At 36.7% G+C, this 19,819-nt stretch overlaps 2 protein-coding genes across 9 annotated transcripts in view; both read right to left on the bottom strand.

Annotated features, from left to right (window-relative positions):
- The window catches only part of LOC124422690 (uncharacterized protein CG43867), a 111,173-nt gene extending 96,483 nt beyond the window's left edge, over window positions 1-14,690 (bottom strand). For 7 of the 8 annotated variants that reach the window (XM_046959487.1, XM_046959490.1, XM_046959493.1 and 4 more), the window contains exon 1: window positions 13,849-14,690. The gene's annotated coding sequence lies outside the window, so the exon portion shown is untranslated. Of the gene's footprint in view, window positions 1-13,456; window positions 13,800-13,848 lie in introns of those variants that run through there. The other variant, XM_046959488.1, reaches the window with a different exon arrangement.
- Window positions 14,691-15,071: 381 nt separating this feature from the next.
- Window positions 15,072-19,819, bottom strand: part of LOC124422693 (thyroid adenoma-associated protein homolog) — a 24,471-nt gene continuing 19,723 nt past the window's right edge. Inside the window, exons 3-15 of the mRNA XM_046959507.1 lie at window positions 19,748-19,819; window positions 19,064-19,684; window positions 18,892-18,998; window positions 18,506-18,815; window positions 18,182-18,427; window positions 17,706-18,071; window positions 17,350-17,628; window positions 17,038-17,235; window positions 16,774-16,964; window positions 16,158-16,704; window positions 15,926-16,079; window positions 15,584-15,843; window positions 15,072-15,514 (exon numbers count right to left, since the gene is read on the bottom strand). The exon at window positions 19,748-19,819 is cut by the window's right edge and continues 69 nt beyond it. Of these exons, the coding sequence (XP_046815463.1) occupies window positions 15,194-15,514; window positions 15,584-15,843; window positions 15,926-16,079; window positions 16,158-16,704; window positions 16,774-16,964; window positions 17,038-17,235; window positions 17,350-17,628; window positions 17,706-18,071; window positions 18,182-18,427; window positions 18,506-18,815; window positions 18,892-18,998; window positions 19,064-19,684; window positions 19,748-19,819 (3,672 nt within the window). The 3' untranslated portion in view covers window positions 15,072-15,193. The remainder of the gene's footprint in view (window positions 15,515-15,583; window positions 15,844-15,925; window positions 16,080-16,157; window positions 16,705-16,773; window positions 16,965-17,037; window positions 17,236-17,349; window positions 17,629-17,705; window positions 18,072-18,181; window positions 18,428-18,505; window positions 18,816-18,891; window positions 18,999-19,063; window positions 19,685-19,747) is intronic.

Here is a 19,819-nt window from a genome sequence, read left to right as displayed (position 1 = left end):
TTAAAGAAATATAAAAAAAAAAAAAAAACAAATAAAAGAAAAGGAATTTTGTAGAGTAGAGAAAGAAGAAATTTCTCGTATTTTCCGGGATAATGGAAGGAATAATTATCGGATAGCCAACGGTATAGTTATCGGATGATACGGGTGCGACGCGTACCGCGAGACATCGATTAAACTCAAATGGTCGAGATTATTCGAGGGGTTAAGAGGAGGGGATAGCAAGAGGAGGAGGAGGAGGAAAAAGAGATATCGCTTTTGGGTGTAGAATTATTCGAAATACAATGGGCCAATACCCATCTCAGCCAAGTTGGATACGGTATAAAAGCTATATATAATAATATAAATCCGTAAGCCGAATATGTCGTTTTGCCTCGGGCGAAACGCATCGCCGTCGCCGTCGCCGTCGCGTTGCACTCGAACGAACAAACGAATGGCACGACGAACCTCTTTAAAGGAGGACCGATCAAACTCGTAATAATAATTCAACCGTCCTCGGTATCTTGTCTCGTAGGCTCGTAGATAAGCCGAAGAACGTCAAACTCTTCTCTTCTCTCCTTTCCTCTCCTCTCCTATCCTCGTCTCGCCTCTTCGAGCGACGCGACGCGACGCGACCAGGAAAATCCAAACGGTTCGAGAACACGAGACGCCTCCAAGAATAACATCGTGTTGCGCAATGCACTTTGATGAACGAACGAATCGTCGATAAGTCTACTTCCCCTTTCCCTCTCTCTCTCTCTCTCTCTCTCTCTTTCTCTCTATCTCTCTCTTTCTTTCTCTCTTCGAGCTCAAACTCGAACTCGCCTACGTTGCATCCGGCGCGATGCGTTGCATTTTTTATTCTATTCGACACGATTGATCGATCGTGCGGAGAAACGTCGTCTCCGTTGCGTTCGATTTTTTTCTTCTTCTTCTTCTTCCTTCTTCTCCTCCTCCTCCTCCTACTTTTTCTTTTTCTTTCAACGACATACGCGACTAAAGCAAGCAAAGAGAAAGAGAGTAAAAGAAGAACATTGCTTTTCCATATAACCTCTTCTCGTTTCATCGATCGTACAATATCGGTCCTGCATAAACTCACGGACGCTTTAATAAAGCCGCCGTCACCACTGCCACTACCACCGTCACCACCATCGATGCCACCGATACCACCATATTCCAACGCGCGTTTTATTATTACTACGTTATAAATCTATCCGAAGGATATCGACAGTGCTGATTTTTATGTGGACCATAGATAGGTAGGTATGGCCTATCGAACGCCTAGCATGATCTCTCTTTCTCTTTCTCTCTTTCGCCATTTCTTCTCTCTCTCTTTCTCTCTCGTCCCGATCACCGGCGGCTATCACATAATCCCGCTCGTTTTACGAGCAAACGAACGTCCTTTATTTTTCGCCAGATACGCCGTTCTTTTCGGATTTTTCTTCTCCCTCTTTCATTCTCTCTCTTTCTCTCTCTCTCTCTCTCTCTCTCTCTCTCTCTCTCTCTTTTTCTCTATGTCTTTCCGTCTCCGTTTCTTTCTCCGAGAGAAAAATTGTTACTTACTTTTTATACCGTCGTTGATGCCCGTCTCGAAGAGCATACAAAACTCGTAAAAATTTCTTATATGTACCTTTTATGTCTTTCTCTCCCTCTCTCTCTCTCTCTCTCTCTCTCTCTCTCTCTCTCTCTTTCTTTCTCTCTTTCTCTTTTTGTATTTCTACGATTATAGTTTATTTCAAAAAAATCGCGCGGATAGAAAAGGTGAAAATCAAAAATTTGTGAGACGAAGCGAGTTTTGTACTAAAAATGACAAACGTATATCCCATCCATCTTACACCCACACACACACACACACACACACACATATATATATATATATATGCAGGTTAATTCTTAATTGTAATAAAATTACGTATTCATAGCATGGCAGTTTCTTCCTTTTTTTTCTCTCCCTCTCTTTTTCTCTCTTTTTCTCTCGTCCCTTTAGTCCCTATCGTTCTCCCTTACGTTGGCTGCATGGATCAGGATAAGAGAAAAAAAGAGGAAACAGCGCTGTGTGTTTGTGTTCGTGTATGTGTCTGTGTCTCTCTGTGCCAGAGCGCGCGCTCGTACAAATACCAAGTATGTATGTATGTATGTATGTATGTACGTATATATGTATATATATATATATATATATATATATATATGCAAAAGGATGAAGATGTGTATACACGCGGGAACGGGTGGTCCCGTGGTGTCCATGAATAAATTTCGAATTAACTTTCGAACGGTTCTCGTGCCACGATTATACGAGCCGCGACGGAAAGAAGGAGCCCATCGCAATCTCGACGACGGTTTCTCCGTTACGCTCGTTATAATACGGAGGATTTTAAAAGGTCCTTGTCTCAGAAACCCAAAAGGTTATACCCTCTTATTAAACGTATGCGACTTCATCGGGAAATTACCTTACGACGATGTATAAAGAAAATTTCTTTTTCCCGAAACAAATGGGAGGGAGAACGAAAAAGAATAAAAGAGAGCGAGAGAGAGAGAGAAAGAGAGAGAGAGAGAGAAAGAAGAACAAAAAAAAAAAGAAAAGAAAAAAAACGAAAAAGAAAAATCAAAAAAAAAAGAAAGAAGAAGATAAAAAAGATTAAAAGAGAAAGAAAATAGTAGAATGCCTTTAATATAGTTAGCAACGTTTTACCAGACTCTCTTTCTCTTGCAAGCCATCCTTCTTTTTCTCTTCTTCCTCCTCCTTCTCTCTCTCTCTCTCTCTCTCTCTCTCTCTCTCTCTCTCTCTCTCTCTCTCTCTCTCTCTCTCTCTCTCCATGTCGTCCTCCTCCTCCTCAGTTCAACTTAAAAGTATATAAAATGCTATATTCACGAACGAAGGTATGTACGTACAAAGGAAAACGACGAACAAGTGCGTCGTACGAATGGTAGACACGGTGAATCGTAAGTACAAAGGGACGACGGATCGTTTACGGGAAAGCAGTGAAAATAATGTCTCCATCCGTTTCCATGCTTTTTGTCCCAAGTTATTTGCTCCTCTACGTGCATACATATTTATATATTTGTCATAAACGAATATATATAAAACATAATATGATAATATATATATATATATATATATATATATATATATATATATATATATATATATATATATGTATATAAAATACAAAATACGAAAGTTACACTTATATCGAGGAAATGCAACGACTTTTGGAATCGTATGATCGATAATATATCGAAACAAAAAAAAAAAAATATTGTAGATGGAAGATGCAAGTCCTTCTTCTTCCTCTTCCGTTGATTCGAAAAAAAATTCGGAAAATTCGAAAGGATAACGATTATTAGATTTTCGTTTCACCACCGATCATATTCTTTTAAAACGGGTCAGTTCTTGGTTCTTCTTGTCCTTCCCATCCCTCTTTCTCTTTCTTCCCCATGATTTTCCTTCTCCAACTTTTACATCTTCTCCTTCCCGCCCTCTCTCTCTCTCTCTCTCTTTCCTCCTCTTTACGATATGTCGTACGACGATTCACGCTCCTCGAAATTCGATGGTATATTCCGTTTATGTATTATTTATGGGCCGATAGATCCTCCGCGGGAGAACGAATGCGATTCTTTTTTCGGCGAATAGGAGAGGAAGCATAATTTATTCGATCGTGCTAGCTGTGTAATATGCAAAAGGGCGCACGTCGCTTCTTCAAATTGTCAATGGGGGCGGGGAGGGGGGGTTTGATAGGAGGGGGTGGAAAGGGGTGGGAGGTAAGTTGGGAAAAGGACAATGACGTTTCTACCTGACACCGTCGTCGTTCAAACTGCGACCCCATAACGGCAAAAAAAGAGAAGAAAAAAGGAGGGAGGGGGGCGGAAGAAAGAAAGAAGAAAAAAAAAAAGAAAAAAAAAAAGAATAAAATAAAATAAAAGAAAAGAAAATCCTTTTTCTTCGGCTCCACCTTCGTCCTTCCTTTTCCTTTCTCCTCTGTCGTCCGTCGTCTTCTATCGTCTTCGTCTGTCGTCCGTTGTCTTCCTCTGTCGAAGCTTGGTCTCAAAGTCGCGTGCGAAGAAACTATCCTGCGGATACGTGACGGGAATGTATCGTGAATGCTAATTACGGATAGAAAGGGTATGCACGGAGGCCTTACGTCGGAAACGTCGAGGAATATGGAACTGTCCTTTGCCCGATAATACAGCGAACGAGTCACAGGAAGTGAAGAAGACAGACAGAGAGAGAGAGAGAGTGAGTGAGTGAGAGAGAGAGAGAGAGAGAGAGAAGAAGAAAAAAAAATCATTCCTCCTTATTCATTTCAAAGTAATAATCCTATCTATTATCCTATCTATATATAAATAAAATAAAATAAAACAAATTAAAGGAGATACATAATAGAAACTGTACTGTCGGATAGAATTGCAAGTTCGCACGTGTCACGTTGACGACAAACCACGTTATCGTCATTTCCGGTGCATAAATAGCATCTTCCGTGCCACTCGGGCATCTCTTCTTTCAACATGGACTAGTAAGTACTTACTACTGTTCGACTATAATCAACAATGCAAGATACGCTCTTTATAATTCCTCGCGTAACATACGGACGCTTTTCCGCGTTTGGTCTTTCCTTTTCCGCGAGAAAACTCGTCTTCCTCCTCTGCCGCCTCTATCCCTCTCCCCACACACAACACGCACGCACACACACACACACACCTCCTCCTCTTCATCCTCCTTCACTTCCTCCTCGTTGTCGCCATCGACGAGTACAAATCTGTTCCATCGATCGTCCGTCAAATTTTCTATCTCCGTTGTTCTTTCCTTCTTCTTCTAATTCTTTTTTCTCTCTAATTCACAAATTTCAAATAATCGTACGAAAGAAGAAAAAACAAAAACGTTTCAAGAATAGACGCAAATAATTAAGTACGTACTTTACTTACATCGATCGCAATGATATATACGAAAATTTTGTCGGTCAGATCGAAGATAAACTTTTGAGGAAACATTTGTATAGATAGCTTTTTTTTTTCTTCGATATTTTACAATCTTTATTAGCCAGTTTCTGGTCGGTCATCGTCGAGCGTAAAGTGGAAGATTCTCAAATTAATTTTTAACTCCCTCTCTCTCTCTCTCTCTCTCTCTTTACCTTCCTACCTTCCTACTTCGAGAGGGCAGATTTTATCAAGAGAGGAAAAAAAAAATAATAATAATAAAAAGAAGAAGAAAAGGAAGAAGAGGAAGAGACGAGGTCGCTTCGATTTAAGGAAGGAACGCCCGTCAAATGGCGAATCTCGTAAAGGGCGCTTGTTTTAAGAGATATCGTTTGACGAGCATCACCTTCCAGAGGGATGTTCTCGCCTGAAAACGCGCCATCTCGAAGCCTTGAAAGTTTACGACCAAGGAAACAAGGGGGAACGACGATACAACGGTTTGCAGAGTAACAGAGAGGGGTAGGCGGAGGAGTAAAGAGGGCTCGGAGGGTATGGAGGGGAAGTAGGCAAGAGAAAACGAGAGAGGAGGAGGCCCGAAACGAGTTTAAAACTTTCTGACAGCTCGTTTTCGAAGTTGAAGCCTCATGAAAAAAAAAAAAAGAAGAGAGAGACGACAGGTCAGGGATTATTTAAATCTTTTATTGAAAATGAAAAAAATCGTTCGACTCTCTCTCTCTCTCTCTCTCTCTCTCTCTCATTATCGATAAAAAAAAAATGGACGAAAGCCAGATGAGTCAATTATTAAAAAAAAAAAAAAAATTACTACCGTAATAACAAGTATAGTTATTCTTCACTCTCTCGTCGTTACTTTCGTACACACATTATACATTCTCAGACATTATTACTCTTCTTGCATCACCGATTTGTCACTGCCAAGACAACGGGAGGAGAACTTATCGTCTTACGAAAATCGAGGACGATGTCTAATGTTTCGAACTTAACTTTCCTTTCTTCCTTCCAAGCAAATGATCGAGGAAGAACTAAGTGACTCACGAGAAAACCTTTCGAAACTTTGCCGACTGTTGAAAACGACGAGTTAAGTTAATGGTTTTGCGATAACGAAAAGATTAGGTAGGGGGAATAAGAATAAAAATGATCGTTAATGAGTTGCTTAGAGAAGGGAGTTAATGTAATGAAAAAAATCATTAGCGAAGGATTATTAATAGTAATAGAAAATTGAATAAATCATCGATCTCTCTCTTCCTTTCTTTTTTTATGTCACAGATATATATACTACTACTGAGTGATCCAAATATTCTTAAGCGTAATTAATAGTAATTAAAAATCAATTACTCCTTCTCGAGAGATTTCAAGATAACTTCTTTCTTTCTTTTTCTTCATTTTCTTTTTCCACGTTGTAAAAATACAAGCTTTATAAAAAAAAAAAAAATAATAATGATAATAATAATAATTAAAAAAAATATAATTAGCGAAAGATTGTTAATGGTAATGATCCCTCTCTCTCTATCTCTCTCTTTTATATCTTATATATACATATATATATACACACACACATACTACTGAGTGATTCAAAAGTTCCCAAGTATAATTAAAAGTAATTAAAAATCAATTACTTCTTTTTGAGAGGTTTTTGGGCTGATTTCATTTTTTCCCCCCTTTCATTTCCCAAGCTATAAAGTTATCCTTATATATACATATATATAAGGATATATATATACATATATATAAAAGACAAGAAAGAAGTCTCTAGTAACTTATGACCCATCCTCCTCAAGTATTTACCGTTAAAAGAGAGCCAAAATCACAACACGATACGACGATGACGGTGACGAAGACGACGACGACGACGACGACGACGACGACGACGACTACAACGATTACGACGACGAAGTGTATATACCACGAGCAAACGTGAGTATCGCGTTGCACTCTCGGATTCCTTTGTTTGGACGAAAGAAGAGAGATCGAGTTTCGGGCCGTACCTAATTCCACTTTTTTACGTTGTACACGACGTTGACCAAGATGACGAGAAGTACCAAGAGGAGAAGATGAAGGAGAAGGAAGAAGAAAAAGAGGAAGAGAAAGAGACGGAGAAAGAGGAGGAGGAGGAGGACAACGGCAATGATGGCCAATCAGTTGAGCATCGATGCCCTTGTTCTTTTGGACATGACTCATCTTTTACAACCCCCACCCATCAATATCACCATTATCATTCTACTTTTTCTTATTTCTAATCGTTTCGGATTGGGAAAAAAAAAATCTATACAAATGTTTCCCCTAAAATTTACCTTCGATCTGATCGACGATAGTTCCGTATACATATCGTCGCGATCGATCCAAGTAAAGTACATACTTAATTACTTGCGTCTATTCTTGAAACATTTTTTTCTTCTTTCGTATAATATTTTTAATTCGTGAATTAGAGAAAACAAAAAAGAGAAGAAAATTGAAAAAACATAATAAAATAAAATAAAAAACAAAACAAACGATAAGGCAAAGAGATATGCACAATAGGCATAAGATAGATAGGGGAGAGAAGAAGAGGGTAAAGATGCAATTTGCTTATCTTTAAGGGTTGACGAGGAAGGGGTAAAAGCGGATATGCTTATCCCGTTTTTTTAGTTCACGCCAGATATGCCTATGATCTTCTTTGTGATTTGCATAAGTTATAAATAAAAAAAAAAAAAATTTTTTTAGAGAGAACTAAAAAATAAAAGTGTAAAGAAAGAGAACGAGAGAGAATATTATCGTTAGTTCATGAAAATAAAAAAAAATGCATCGATGTTCATGAGAGTCCAAAAATGTGCGCTCGTGTTTCTTACTTACTCGCTTACTCATTCCACTCGGTTATTCAAATATTCACTTACTTACTTACTCACGAGGGAAACGATAAAAAAAAATTGGTAATAAAGACCGATAAATAGCGTAACGAGACAATGTCTGCACGTGTTCCTTCGAGGAAAAGGGGAAACGAGTAATATTATTAACGTTCAACGTAAATAAGTATTTCTAACGCACGTACCTACCTACTCGTCTGTGCCTTATCGTCGTCTATTAAATGCGAGGTTAAAAAGGAAGAACGGAGTTGCGATAAATATATCAAGGCTTACGTAATACACGTAGAAACTTTTTACTCTTTTGAGCTTTCAAAGCTCATACTTACGGTTGAATCTAAACAATGGAAAAAAAGAAGAGAGAGAGAGAGAGAGAGAGAGAGAGAGAGAGAAAAAATTGATTGTAAGGAAATCCTTCATAAATGAAAAATATCTATGTATGTAAAGACTGAACGAGTACAAAGCTTTGAAAATGTTGCTTTTCTTTCTTTTTTATATTTATTTTATTTTATTTTATTTTATTTTATTTTATTTTAAATGAAAAATACTACCTGATAAGAAATATGCACAAAGCAAATGTATGAATATAGAATTGAGAAACGTCATGAGTGAATTTTATGAAACGTCAAATAATGCAAAAAAAAAAAAAAAAAAAAAAAAAAAGAAGGAAAATGTTGTTTTCAAATGTAAAATATTGTCCAATGCAAAATATGTCATGTAAGGATTGTAATTTGAATGAATGAATGAATGTAAAGTCGACAACGATAAGAATTTTGCAAAATGTAAAAATAATGGAAAGGAAAAAAAAAAAAGAACGATACTGTGACAAGAGACAAAGAAATGTTACTTTTCAAATGGAAAATATTGTCTAATAGAAATTCTAAAATTTAATGGAGGTAAAAATTTTATATAACGTAAAATGACGAAAGAAAAATAATGATAAGAAAGAAGAAAAAAAAAAAAAGAAGAGGAAAAGTAAAAGAAGCTGTTTTCAATTGAAAAAAATATATTTTCTACTAGGAGAAACGTATAGAGACAGTAATGAGTAAAAAATTAAGAATCGCCGTGAACGATAAAAATCATTATGAAGCGTAAAATAATGATAGAAAAAATTGTGATAAGAAAATGAACAAATGGGCAAAAAAAAAAAAAAAGGAGAGAGAGAGAAGTTGCTTTAAAACAAAAATATTATTTGATAAGAAAGAAGAAAGAAAAAATGTAGAGAGACGAATGAATAAGAAATATAAATAATCGCTGCGAACGACAAGAAGAGTTGTTTATGAAACGTAAACCGATGAAAGAAAAATTGTAATGCGAAAAGAGGAAGAGAGAGAGAGAAAAAGAAAAAAAGAAACAAGAAGTTATTTTCAAAAAAAAAAAAAAAATAAATAAATAAATAAAATATCTGATAGGAATAAATGTAGTGAAACGAATGAATATAAAGTTGGGTACCGTTGCGAACGATAAGTAGTTTACAAAACGTAAATCAATGAAAGAAAAATTGTAATGATAAGAAAAAGAGAGAGAGAAAGAGAGAGAGAGAGAGAGAGAGAGAGAGAGAAAAGAAAAAAAAGGGAAAAAAAAAGAAAAGTAAAGAAAAAGAAAAAAGAAGTTATTTTCAAATAAAAAAAAAAGAAAAAAAAGAAAAAAGAAAGAAAAATATTATCTGATAGGAATAAATGTAGTGAAACGAATGAATATAAAGTTGGGTATCGTTGTGAACGGTAAGGAGTTTATAAAACGTAGACTAGAATGCATCGGCACGTCGAAGACATTTCGATGTTCGTAACTTCTTGTGGGGATCGAAGAAAACGTGGCTCTTCGTAGAAAACGAAGACGCAAGGCAAATACTAACAATAAAAAGGACAAGGAAAGAAAGAGAAAGAAAGAGAGAAAGAAAGAAAGAAAGAAAGAAAGAAAGAGAGAGAGAGAGACAGAGAGAGAGAGAAAAATACGTAACGAGCATCTGCCGATCGGTCGTTTGCCCTTATCGTCGTTTATTAAACGTGTAAAAGGTAGCAGACGGTTGGTTCGGTGGGGGGGGGGGGAGGTTAGGCATAGGGGTAATGCACCAAAGCGAACCTTCTTACTTTAATTTTTTTTTCTTTTTTTACCTTTTTAGATCTATTGAATTCCTTTTTTTTTTTTTTTTTTTTTTTTTTGTTGAAACTTTTAATGACGTATTTTCGTATCTAATTTTAAATGGCAGATTCCATAAAAGCGACAAAATGAATTTTTCATCGCATATACAGTGTGTACGAAAAAGTTCATTTAGACGATTTTAAGGCTTATAGTTTCATGATCGAAAAAAAAAAAAAAAGAATAAAGTAACCTGGTCCTTCGGGGAAAAAAAAAAAGAAAAGAATAGCAATTGATCTTCAATATCACGTAATAACCTTTGTCACCACAAACTTGTGTTCGTATTAAATTAGCATCATTCAATTCGATGTAACTGACCTTTATATTATAACCATGTTTTTTACATTATATTAAATTTTGATATTATATATTTTATTATATATTTTAATTATACTTTTATATTATATTAAAACGATTAACGAATACGCAATTACTATGTACACTCGATTTAACAATTAACAAAGGGATCTTTTGATCTGATTCTGTTCGCAAAAATTGATGAATAATTTCGTTCGAATCTATTTAAAAAAAAAAAAAAAAATATATATATATATATATATATACTTGATTAAACTTACGTTCGACTAAACGATGAGTTTCCTCGAGCATACTTCGAAGCGTTTGAAATTATATTGAGTGGTTCAGTGCTGAAGGGTAGATAGTGATGGTCTTTTAAGACCCTTTATCTATCTACATATGTACGCATCTATCAATTTTAACTAATGAAACGTCACATTTTCTTTCACATCCCAAGGACGATAATATTTTCACGTTGAAAGATTAGAAAAATGTTGGCTTGCGTAACTTTAAAAACTCTCGTTATAAAGGGGAAAAAAAAAAAAAAGAAAAGAAAACAGATAAAAGACATCTTCACGATATTATTCGAGACGAAATAAGACACTTTTTTTTCTTTAACAACATCCGCCATATTGTAGAGAAAAAACGATAGAAAACAAAAGAAAAGAAAAAAAAAAAAGAACGATCGAAAGGTAATCGATGAAAAAGTGTCATCTATCGGATATGATTGGAGTTAAAAACGCTTCGTTATGCTTGTTAAATCAGTCCGAGATGCGTTCGTTTCATTATTACGGATCATAAGTAAAGTACCTATTCGAAGACAGACGTATCACCAATAAAATACGAGATACATATTAACACGGGAAAATGTTCTTAGCCAATCGGATACGAGTATAACGAGTTATGATTTGTTGTGTCGTTTAAGAATAGAAAGAAAAATCGTTTCTCTCTCACTCTCTCTCAAGTCCTTCGGATTTATCGATCGTGTAAGACGTAAATACGTAAATGAATACGTAAATAAATAAATATATACATACATACCATATATATATATATATATATATATATATATAAAATAAATACTTTGTAGTAAAAGGTATCGTTTGTTAAACTATGAAAACGTTCTCATTATGAGAGTATATACCTCGTTAAGAGAAACGTTTCTAAAACATTCAATCGAACGGCATATCGCGATACTCGGAAAAGGCGATTGAGGAAGAAGATTCCTCTGAGAGAAACGAGCTCTGAATTCTCTCTTTCTCTCTCATTCTCTCCCTTCTTTGTCGGTCCTTAAGAAAGGATACCAGAAATACCTTTTTTACGAGTACAATCACCCCGAGAGATCGTCGAAGCAACGATCCAAAGAACGGCCGAAAAGGCTTTTCAAACGAGCGCTTCTATATCTTCTGAGAATACTTTTCTTCTCTCTACTTCTTCTTCTTTTTTCTGGTGAATATGCGAGTCGAATGGTACAAACGCGTACACGCGCATTATATATATATATATATGTATATATGTACACTACACAAGCATACGAGACAAAGAAAGAAGACTGATCTATATAAAACATTATATACATACGTACATATGTTGTGTTATGTACGTTGTATATATGTAGGTATATATATATATATACATAGGTAGAAATAGGTACCGTATGTAGGTATATATACCGGTGGTCGTTTCGCTTACGTAATCGGGGTAAACGCGGATGAGAGATAAACAAACCTCTTTCGACGGCGTATTAAATTTCCGGTATAATTTCCGAAACTTCATCGATTTGTACGACGACGAAGACGACGACCACGACCAACGCGACACGACAAGCGGATCTACTAATATATCAATACTATTACTTTACATTACTACGTCGCCGGTGGGCCCGCCATTTTGATTTACAATCGAAACGCGCGCGAGAACTTTGAAATGTACATAAGTAATCAAATAAGTATTTTAAACTTATTTACGAATGATACTTCGGGATTCTATCGACAGTGTTCATTTTGTTTTTTTTTTTTTTTTTTTTTTTTTTCATTTCGTTCGTTCTAAAAATATACGAAACGAATATACACGACAATAAGTAGATTATAAAACTGTAAGAAATATATTATCTATTAATGAATTTCTCTTAATACTTATAGAAAATAATTGTGAAAAAGAGAGAAAGAAAAAAGATGAGGGTAAGAGTGTGTGAGAAAGAGAAAGAGAAAGAGAGAGAGAGAGAGAGAGAGAGGGAAAAAGAAGAAAGATAGAAAAGAACGCAAGAGACAAGACATTGATCTATTGCGAGAATGCGTTAACGACTAAACGTAATTGATATGTACATACAACTAGTTAGTTGTATTTGTAAACGAAATAGCTCGTAACGTACGTCTCATTCATCTATCTATATCTCCATCTCTATTTCTCTTCGTCGAAAGTTTTCCTGTAATAACAACGGAATGTAATATAACGTAAGCATAACTCGATCCGAGGCATCAGCCTTCTCGGAAGATAGAGAGAGAGAGAGAGAGAGAGGGGGGGGGAGAGGGGGGAGACAGAGATGGATAGATAGACGAACGTCCTTGAAACGAGAGGCGTGGACGAGAAACGATTTCGAAAGATCGATGACCCTTTCTACGATCAGAAAGATAGAGACAGAGTTACATACAGAGAGAGAGAGAGAGAGAGAGAGAGAAAGAGAGAGGAGTTGGGTCAAGAAAGATCATTCGAGAAGGCTCCGTTAGTCGATCAAGCGCGAAGGCTATTTAACATTCCCTGTTTGGAAAGGACGCACTTTAGGAATCGCAGATGTCCGTCGGACCGGCATTGCTAGTTTTCAAACTCGTTCCAGCTTGCTTCTACCTCCCTACGCTCACCTCTCTCTCTCTCTCTTTCTCTCTGTCTTCTGTTAGCGTGACAGAGAAAGAGAATTAGTCGTCGTCGTCGTCGATCGTCATCGTTTTAGTTTACCATAGATCGTCGTCGAGAAACATTATTTCTCTGATTTTCTCTTTTATTCGATCGCGCGAAATAGGCGCGAAAACGCGAGAGGGATGACAGCTCCGCAGGAGATAGACGCAAGTGGGTCAAGACCTCTCTCTCTCTCTCTCTCTCTCTCTCACGGGAGGGAGGACGTAGAGAGGAGAGGAGAGGGGGCAGGTACGGTGGACGGAAGGGACAGAAGGAGGAGAGGGGAGGAGTCGTCGACCGATTCGATCTCTTTCTCTGTGGCGGACTCACCTTCTTTCTCTCTCTCTCTCTCTCTCTCTCTCTCTCTCTCTGTTTCTTTCACTCACTCTCTATCGCTCTCGCTCTTTCCTTCTTCTTCTTTTTCCTTCGTGTTACTTCGACGTGGAGTCTGCGGTAACGGCTCGTAACGATTTGAAACGGGCGCACTGAGTCCGGCGCTCCATGCCTGGCATAAATACGCACCGACGGCCGAAGAACAGCAGCAGCGGCAACACAACGACGGTCTGCTCACAACCACTAGAGCACCATCACTAGGAGCATCAGCACGAGGAGCACTAGGAAGACCACTAATACTACTATTACTACTAGTAGCACTGCTACTACTATTATTGCTGCTGCTGCTGCTGCCATCAGTATCTACTATTACTACTATTACTATTATTGCTATTGCTGCTACTACTGCTAGTACTACTAGTAATACTATTATTATTGCTATTACTTTTACTAGTACACTGCCATCGGCGGCCCGACGACGACGACGACGACGACGACGACGACCGTCGCCGCCGACCGATCGTCCGATCGGTAGATGATCTCCTCTTTCTCCTCTTCTTTTTCTTCCTCCTCCTCCACCACCGCCACCTCCTCCTCCCTCCTCTCTTCCTTCTCCTCCTCTTATTTGTTGCCCTTCCTCTACGCGTGCGTGCGTACTGCGTGCCGACACCACCGTTACCGTCGCCGTCTGCGTCTTCGTCTTTGTCGCCGTCGCCGTCGTGAACGATATCGTTATCTTCGTCCTCGTTTTTCTTTTCGTCTTCGTCGTATCCCTCGTTGTTGTTATTGTCGTTGTCGTTATTGTTTTCGTCCTTCTCCTCGTCGTCGTCGTCGTCGTCGTCGTCGTCGTCGTCGTCGTCGTCGTCGTCGTCGTCGTCGTTGTCCTCGACTCGTGTTCACTTTCTCCGACTACACACACTATTTTCACACTGCTCTCCGTCTACCCTCGTGTATATATATATGTATGTTGTGCCACTAGAAAACTCCTCTTCCCCAAAGGAGCTTTCCACTCTTTCCTTCCCGCTGTCACCAAATGTCGTACGATATTATATGCCCTTATGTCCTTGACGTTTTTACGAGAGATATATAACGGGCACCGAGTCTTCCTTCTATACGAAGGTCACTACTCGCGCGCTAAGAGTGCGCGAAAAAAAAAAAGCGTTAAAATAATACGGGCGGACCAGCCGATCTAACACGGAGGAGACGAAATTACACACGACCGGAGTACGCGGACGGCCAGCCGCGACGCTAGCGTCGACACGCGACGAGCGCGGCAATTGAGTGAGACAGCAGCTAACGACGACGGGAGGAGAGAGGGAACTACGCCTTTACTCGCACCCTCTACCGACGTTAGACGGTAATTCGATCTGTCGTCGCCATCGATAACGTCAATTTCCTATATCGAGAATCGATTATCTCGTCACGTACTTTTTCCCTTTTTTTTTGTCCTTTTCTTTTCCTTCTTCTCTCTCTTTTTCTCTTCTCTTTTTCTTCCTTTTTTTTTTTCATCGCTCTCTCCCATCGCGCATCTCCCGCTCTCTATATTCCTTTTTTTTTCCCTTATTGTTATCGTTATTGTTATTGTTATTATTATTATTATTATTATTATTATTATGAAATTGTGAAGAAATGATTATTTTTTTTTTTTTGAAGTAAATACGTTCGAGATTAGCCGCACTTTGGAAAATTATCCTTTATTTGTCTATTTCTCAGGATCAAACTAGCCCGAAATAGGATAGCATCCAATGCGCCTTACTTAAATCTATTTACATTAAATCTTTTTTTAACGACTAACATTCCTGGGAATGTAATGAAGCGTATTTTTCGTATGCCAAAATCTGAAGGAGTTTGTCCTTATATGTTGGATCCAAGATATCACGTAGTTGCTTTTCAATAACAGGTACGTAATCGCCGTATGACGATACGAGCTTGCGAAAGCTCGTAGCCTTCGTTAGATCCAGATTGAGGTGAAAGGTCAACCAGCGCATCGCATCCATCGGTAATGGACTATCAAGGGAATAACGTTTGGTTATCGCTTTAATGAATTGTACGCACGTATTCGACAATTGCACTGGCTCGAAACAGTCGTAATTCTTACACTTGTTGAATACCTAATTGAAAAATAATTACTGCATAGGAATCTTAAAATGACGATGTTACGTAACGCGACGTTTACTTACATCGGTCTCGTCCATTTCGTAATCCATGTTACCGGATAACGATGTGCCCCAACAAAATAACGCAACTACCGCAACGCTTGGATATTTTGTACCAACGATATTATAAAATTGTTCGAAAAACGTTTGTATCATCGCAGAGACGCATTCCAGTGCACCGTTCGATTCGATTTTACAAACTAACCGAGATGCCTCTCTTCTTACTTCCATGTTATCGTCGACCAATAATTGTAAGACAGTTGTCCACCATTCTAACAACGGTGCTACGAAATTAAAATAATTTCATTATAGATTTAAATGAAATTGTATGAAAATGAAAATAATAAAGTCTCATCAAGTACTTACAATATTGCCGGCTAACGTCCGTATTCGTGTAATAAAGTTGATACATTATTTCAAAGACGGATCTTCTGAAATCCATTTCTAAACTACCGATCCAAGAATTGTCGCAAAAATTGCTATAAACGTCTTCCGTACATTCTATCGAAATTGTATTATCCTTAAATCAGATATATATATATATGTACATACGTAGACACAGGAAGTTATCAATTTATTGTAAAGAGCATTTTGATACCTTCAATTCGCAATGCAATGTGCTGTAAGATTTACCAAGCAATCTCAAGTAACTATTTCTTTCGCAATAACTATGCCTCTGATTATTAATTCTCATCTTGTTCAAGACCAGATAACAGATCTCTTGTTTATCGTAGCGATCCTCCGTTGTCGAAGATTTGTCCATAAACATTAAGCTAGCGTAAAGAAAATCGAAAATCGCATCTTGCAATTCAGGATTATATTTAGGAAGATAAGATATAGAATTGCAAGCAACGTCGATAGCTCGATCGTTCAACAATCTCTTTTCGTGAGGACAAGTAGCACCGTTTATAACTTCTATTATCGTCGACCATGCGATCGTTTGCAATTCGGGTTCGGGTACGCTTAATATATGTAAATGTATTCTAGCCGTAATATTAAACATATAATTCTGTCCTATATAAACGATTAATTTAACAGCAGAAACTTTATAAATTTCTTGACTCGGTGCATGCTTTAATATATTATGTTCCAAGATGTGTCGTTTTAATGTACTCGATATATTTAATAAGATCGTATCCGTAATCCTACAAACGAAAAAGAAACGTTCAAATGTTTGATAATAGATTGGCGATCCGATTAACTGAATATCTCACATCTTATAATCCGCTTTAAGTAATTCGTGAAGGGTATCTAAGTAAGCTGTAGCTAATGGAAAGCAAACTGGACCATTGCTATATATCTCCAAGTTCCTTAAAATCCATGTTGTACCTTCGAAAAATGAACAAAGATCCGTGGACGTTAACTTTTGCTTTATAACTCTTAGCCTTTTTACTATTTCCAGGATCTAATAAAAATGAACGATGTTGATTATAAAGATGAAAAATTTCATAACGGATAAAAAGACTTTTAAACCGTACCTGTAACATGTAACCGTGCATAGCGTTCAATGACAAATGACTTATTTCTCCAGAAGTTACTATTTCAAACAATTTTTTAATAATATTAGTAGCGCTTGTTTCCGTCATCATTGGTACGAGGGCTCTGGCTGCTAATTCGCGAGTTTTGCAGACAGGTGACTTCGCACATTGAGAAACTAAATGAATGAATTCGTCAATCTAAAATCACATGTATATCCTTACGTGTTTCCGTTACGCGCAATTAGATTATTATTTTTTTTCTTTTTTTTTTTTTTTTTTTTTTTTTCTTTTTTCTTAACAATTTATAGAGACCTTCCAATTGACATCGCCTCCGTCAGAATTATAACTGAGATACAATCGCGACAGTAATAACAAAATCGATTGTATGTTTGGCTTTATCAGACTCTCGTTGATGGATACGAAAGTTTGCAATTCGTCCAGCATGAACGGCAATAGACCAGGATATCTTTCGAAAAATATTTTACCCGTCATTTTGTTGTCCGCCGTTAGATTGATATGATCTTTTGTTCTTTGCACGCCGAAGATTCGAATGATCAGTGCACTGAACAACAAAGTTGCTGCATTTCGTTCCTATCGATCAAATTTAGAACTTTAATATATTAAATTTTATAAGGACGTAAAAAATAACTATCATAAAAAGATCTTACCGCCCAAGATTTTCCATCGTAATTTTTAAATGCCGCTATTACACCATCGGCGATAAAAGTTTTAACGGAATCGCCCAGCGGGGAGTGTCTAAACAAAGCTCTCAAAATGTTCAAGGCGTGAGTTTTTATTTCGGTAACTTGTATTTTGTTATCCTCGCATGAACTTTCGTTTATATCCGTTCTCGATAGATCGATAAAATTTTCAAATTCCGAAAATATAGTTTTCTCATAAACCACACGTTTTATGTCTTTCCAAACGTTTACGTTATCCTCGAGTTCAGTGAATCCTAACAATATTTTCATAACAGAGTGCAATGCCGAGATATCTGAATTGTATTGAATAGAAGGTTCGGAAGATACGAGTGCCTGTTAAATAATGAGACGAAACTATGTATTATGTATGATTTTCTTTTCTTTTTTTTTTTTTTTTTTTTTTTTTTTTTTTTTCTTTAAAAGGAACCATACGTTCAACTTACTTGAACCATAAACGGTACTCCTGCGCTTCTTCTGGTCGCACAAAATTTAAAATTGCCAGGCAATAGGCCAGTTATCGCTAACAAAATTTGATGTAACCAAAGTTTTGGTAATTGATTTAAAGTAGTATTCTCTATGCGCCATAAACGAGTGCATAATTGATTAAAACCAACGTACGCTTGTTCAAACGCACCTCTGTGTTTTGTTTCGCTAAGAAGAGTGACTAGATGTTCTCCTATTTGGATAATCTAGCAATTGTTGGAATCAAACATTTCAACGATTAGACAATAATGAATTTATCGTAGCAAGTATCTGATATATCTTACTTGATTTTCAGTCAATAGTTCCCCTGATACGTTGTGACTAGATATGGTTGATTTAATTGCCAATTGACCGAACAAAAGGCTGACCTCTTTCACCGTACGCCATGAACAAAGAAGTATCATTTGTGGGGTTATTATCTCCTTCTCTGGATTAAAAAATAAACCATTCGTAGTATGTGGACTCAAATCCATTGGTAGGTGTCCCTCAGGGGATGAATTATTCACTATTATCGAAACTACTTTATTCAGTTCAAAGCACATCAATATAACCTTAGAAATTGTTTCTTGCCATAATTTTTCTGTACCTACGATACTATATCAAATCTTAATGCATATAGAATAACAGCAGATATTTTAATGGAATAAATGAAAAAATAATTCGTGAATACCTCAAGTCACAATTGGATATTAAACTTCTCAAACAAAAGAGATATCCGTAAAGAGAATACCTTGTAACTGCCATAACTATATTTTCTTTCGCTGCCATCAGAGATACCTAAAATATGATTTTAGAATAAATGAACAAAAAATGTATGATCAATCGTATAACGTAATACATACCTCTAATCTTCTTATCAGAAATAATATCAACTGCAAGATATGAGATTCTGCAATTCCATTAGGAAACTGATTCATATTATAATATTCGCAAAGAACGTTTTGCAATAAAGGCGAGAGCATACAGATTTTAAACATATATGCTGCAGTTATACTATCTATCGGTCTAATACTATTACCCAGATCTGTTGCAACATTGATCATTTCACAAAGACGATTTTCTGCGTCCAAACCCAAAATAATTGGATTAATAGATTTCAATATTTTAAAAGCCATCTCTTTATTGGCCTCGTATGTGTCTAATAGCAAGCACATAAATATTTTCTCTGCTTGTTTAGAATTCCAAGTAATATCTCTAAATTCGTGATCTAAAAATTCTAACATAATGCAGAGTATTTGCAAACTATTCTTTCTACGAGAATACGTGGCATCCGGATATAGATTGTTTACGCATAAGTCTCTTAAATTTAAAAAGAATGCATTATACACTTCTATCTCATGAATAACTTTATAAGAAGCTTCATAATTATCTATTTTTACTGGCGAATCGTTAACCTTGCTTTTTGATTGTTGCAGTAAAGTCCTCTTCATAACGTTTAAGCTATCCTTTATTCGTTTTAAGGCCTGAACAAAACATAATTATAAAAATAAATTACTTGTCATTTCTATATAATACTTGACTCTTACCTTCTTAACAAACGGCACATATTCAAACTTTTCTCCAAGATTATACATTAGAAATAAAAATATAATATCTAA

Source organism: Vespa crabro, chromosome 3, assembly GCF_910589235.1.
Source record: "Vespa crabro chromosome 3, iyVesCrab1.2, whole genome shotgun sequence".
NCBI classification, from domain to species: Eukaryota; Metazoa; Arthropoda; class Insecta; order Hymenoptera; family Vespidae; genus Vespa; species Vespa crabro.
Note: the sequence above shows the minus strand (reverse complement) of the source record. Positions and strands in the feature narration are given on the sequence as shown.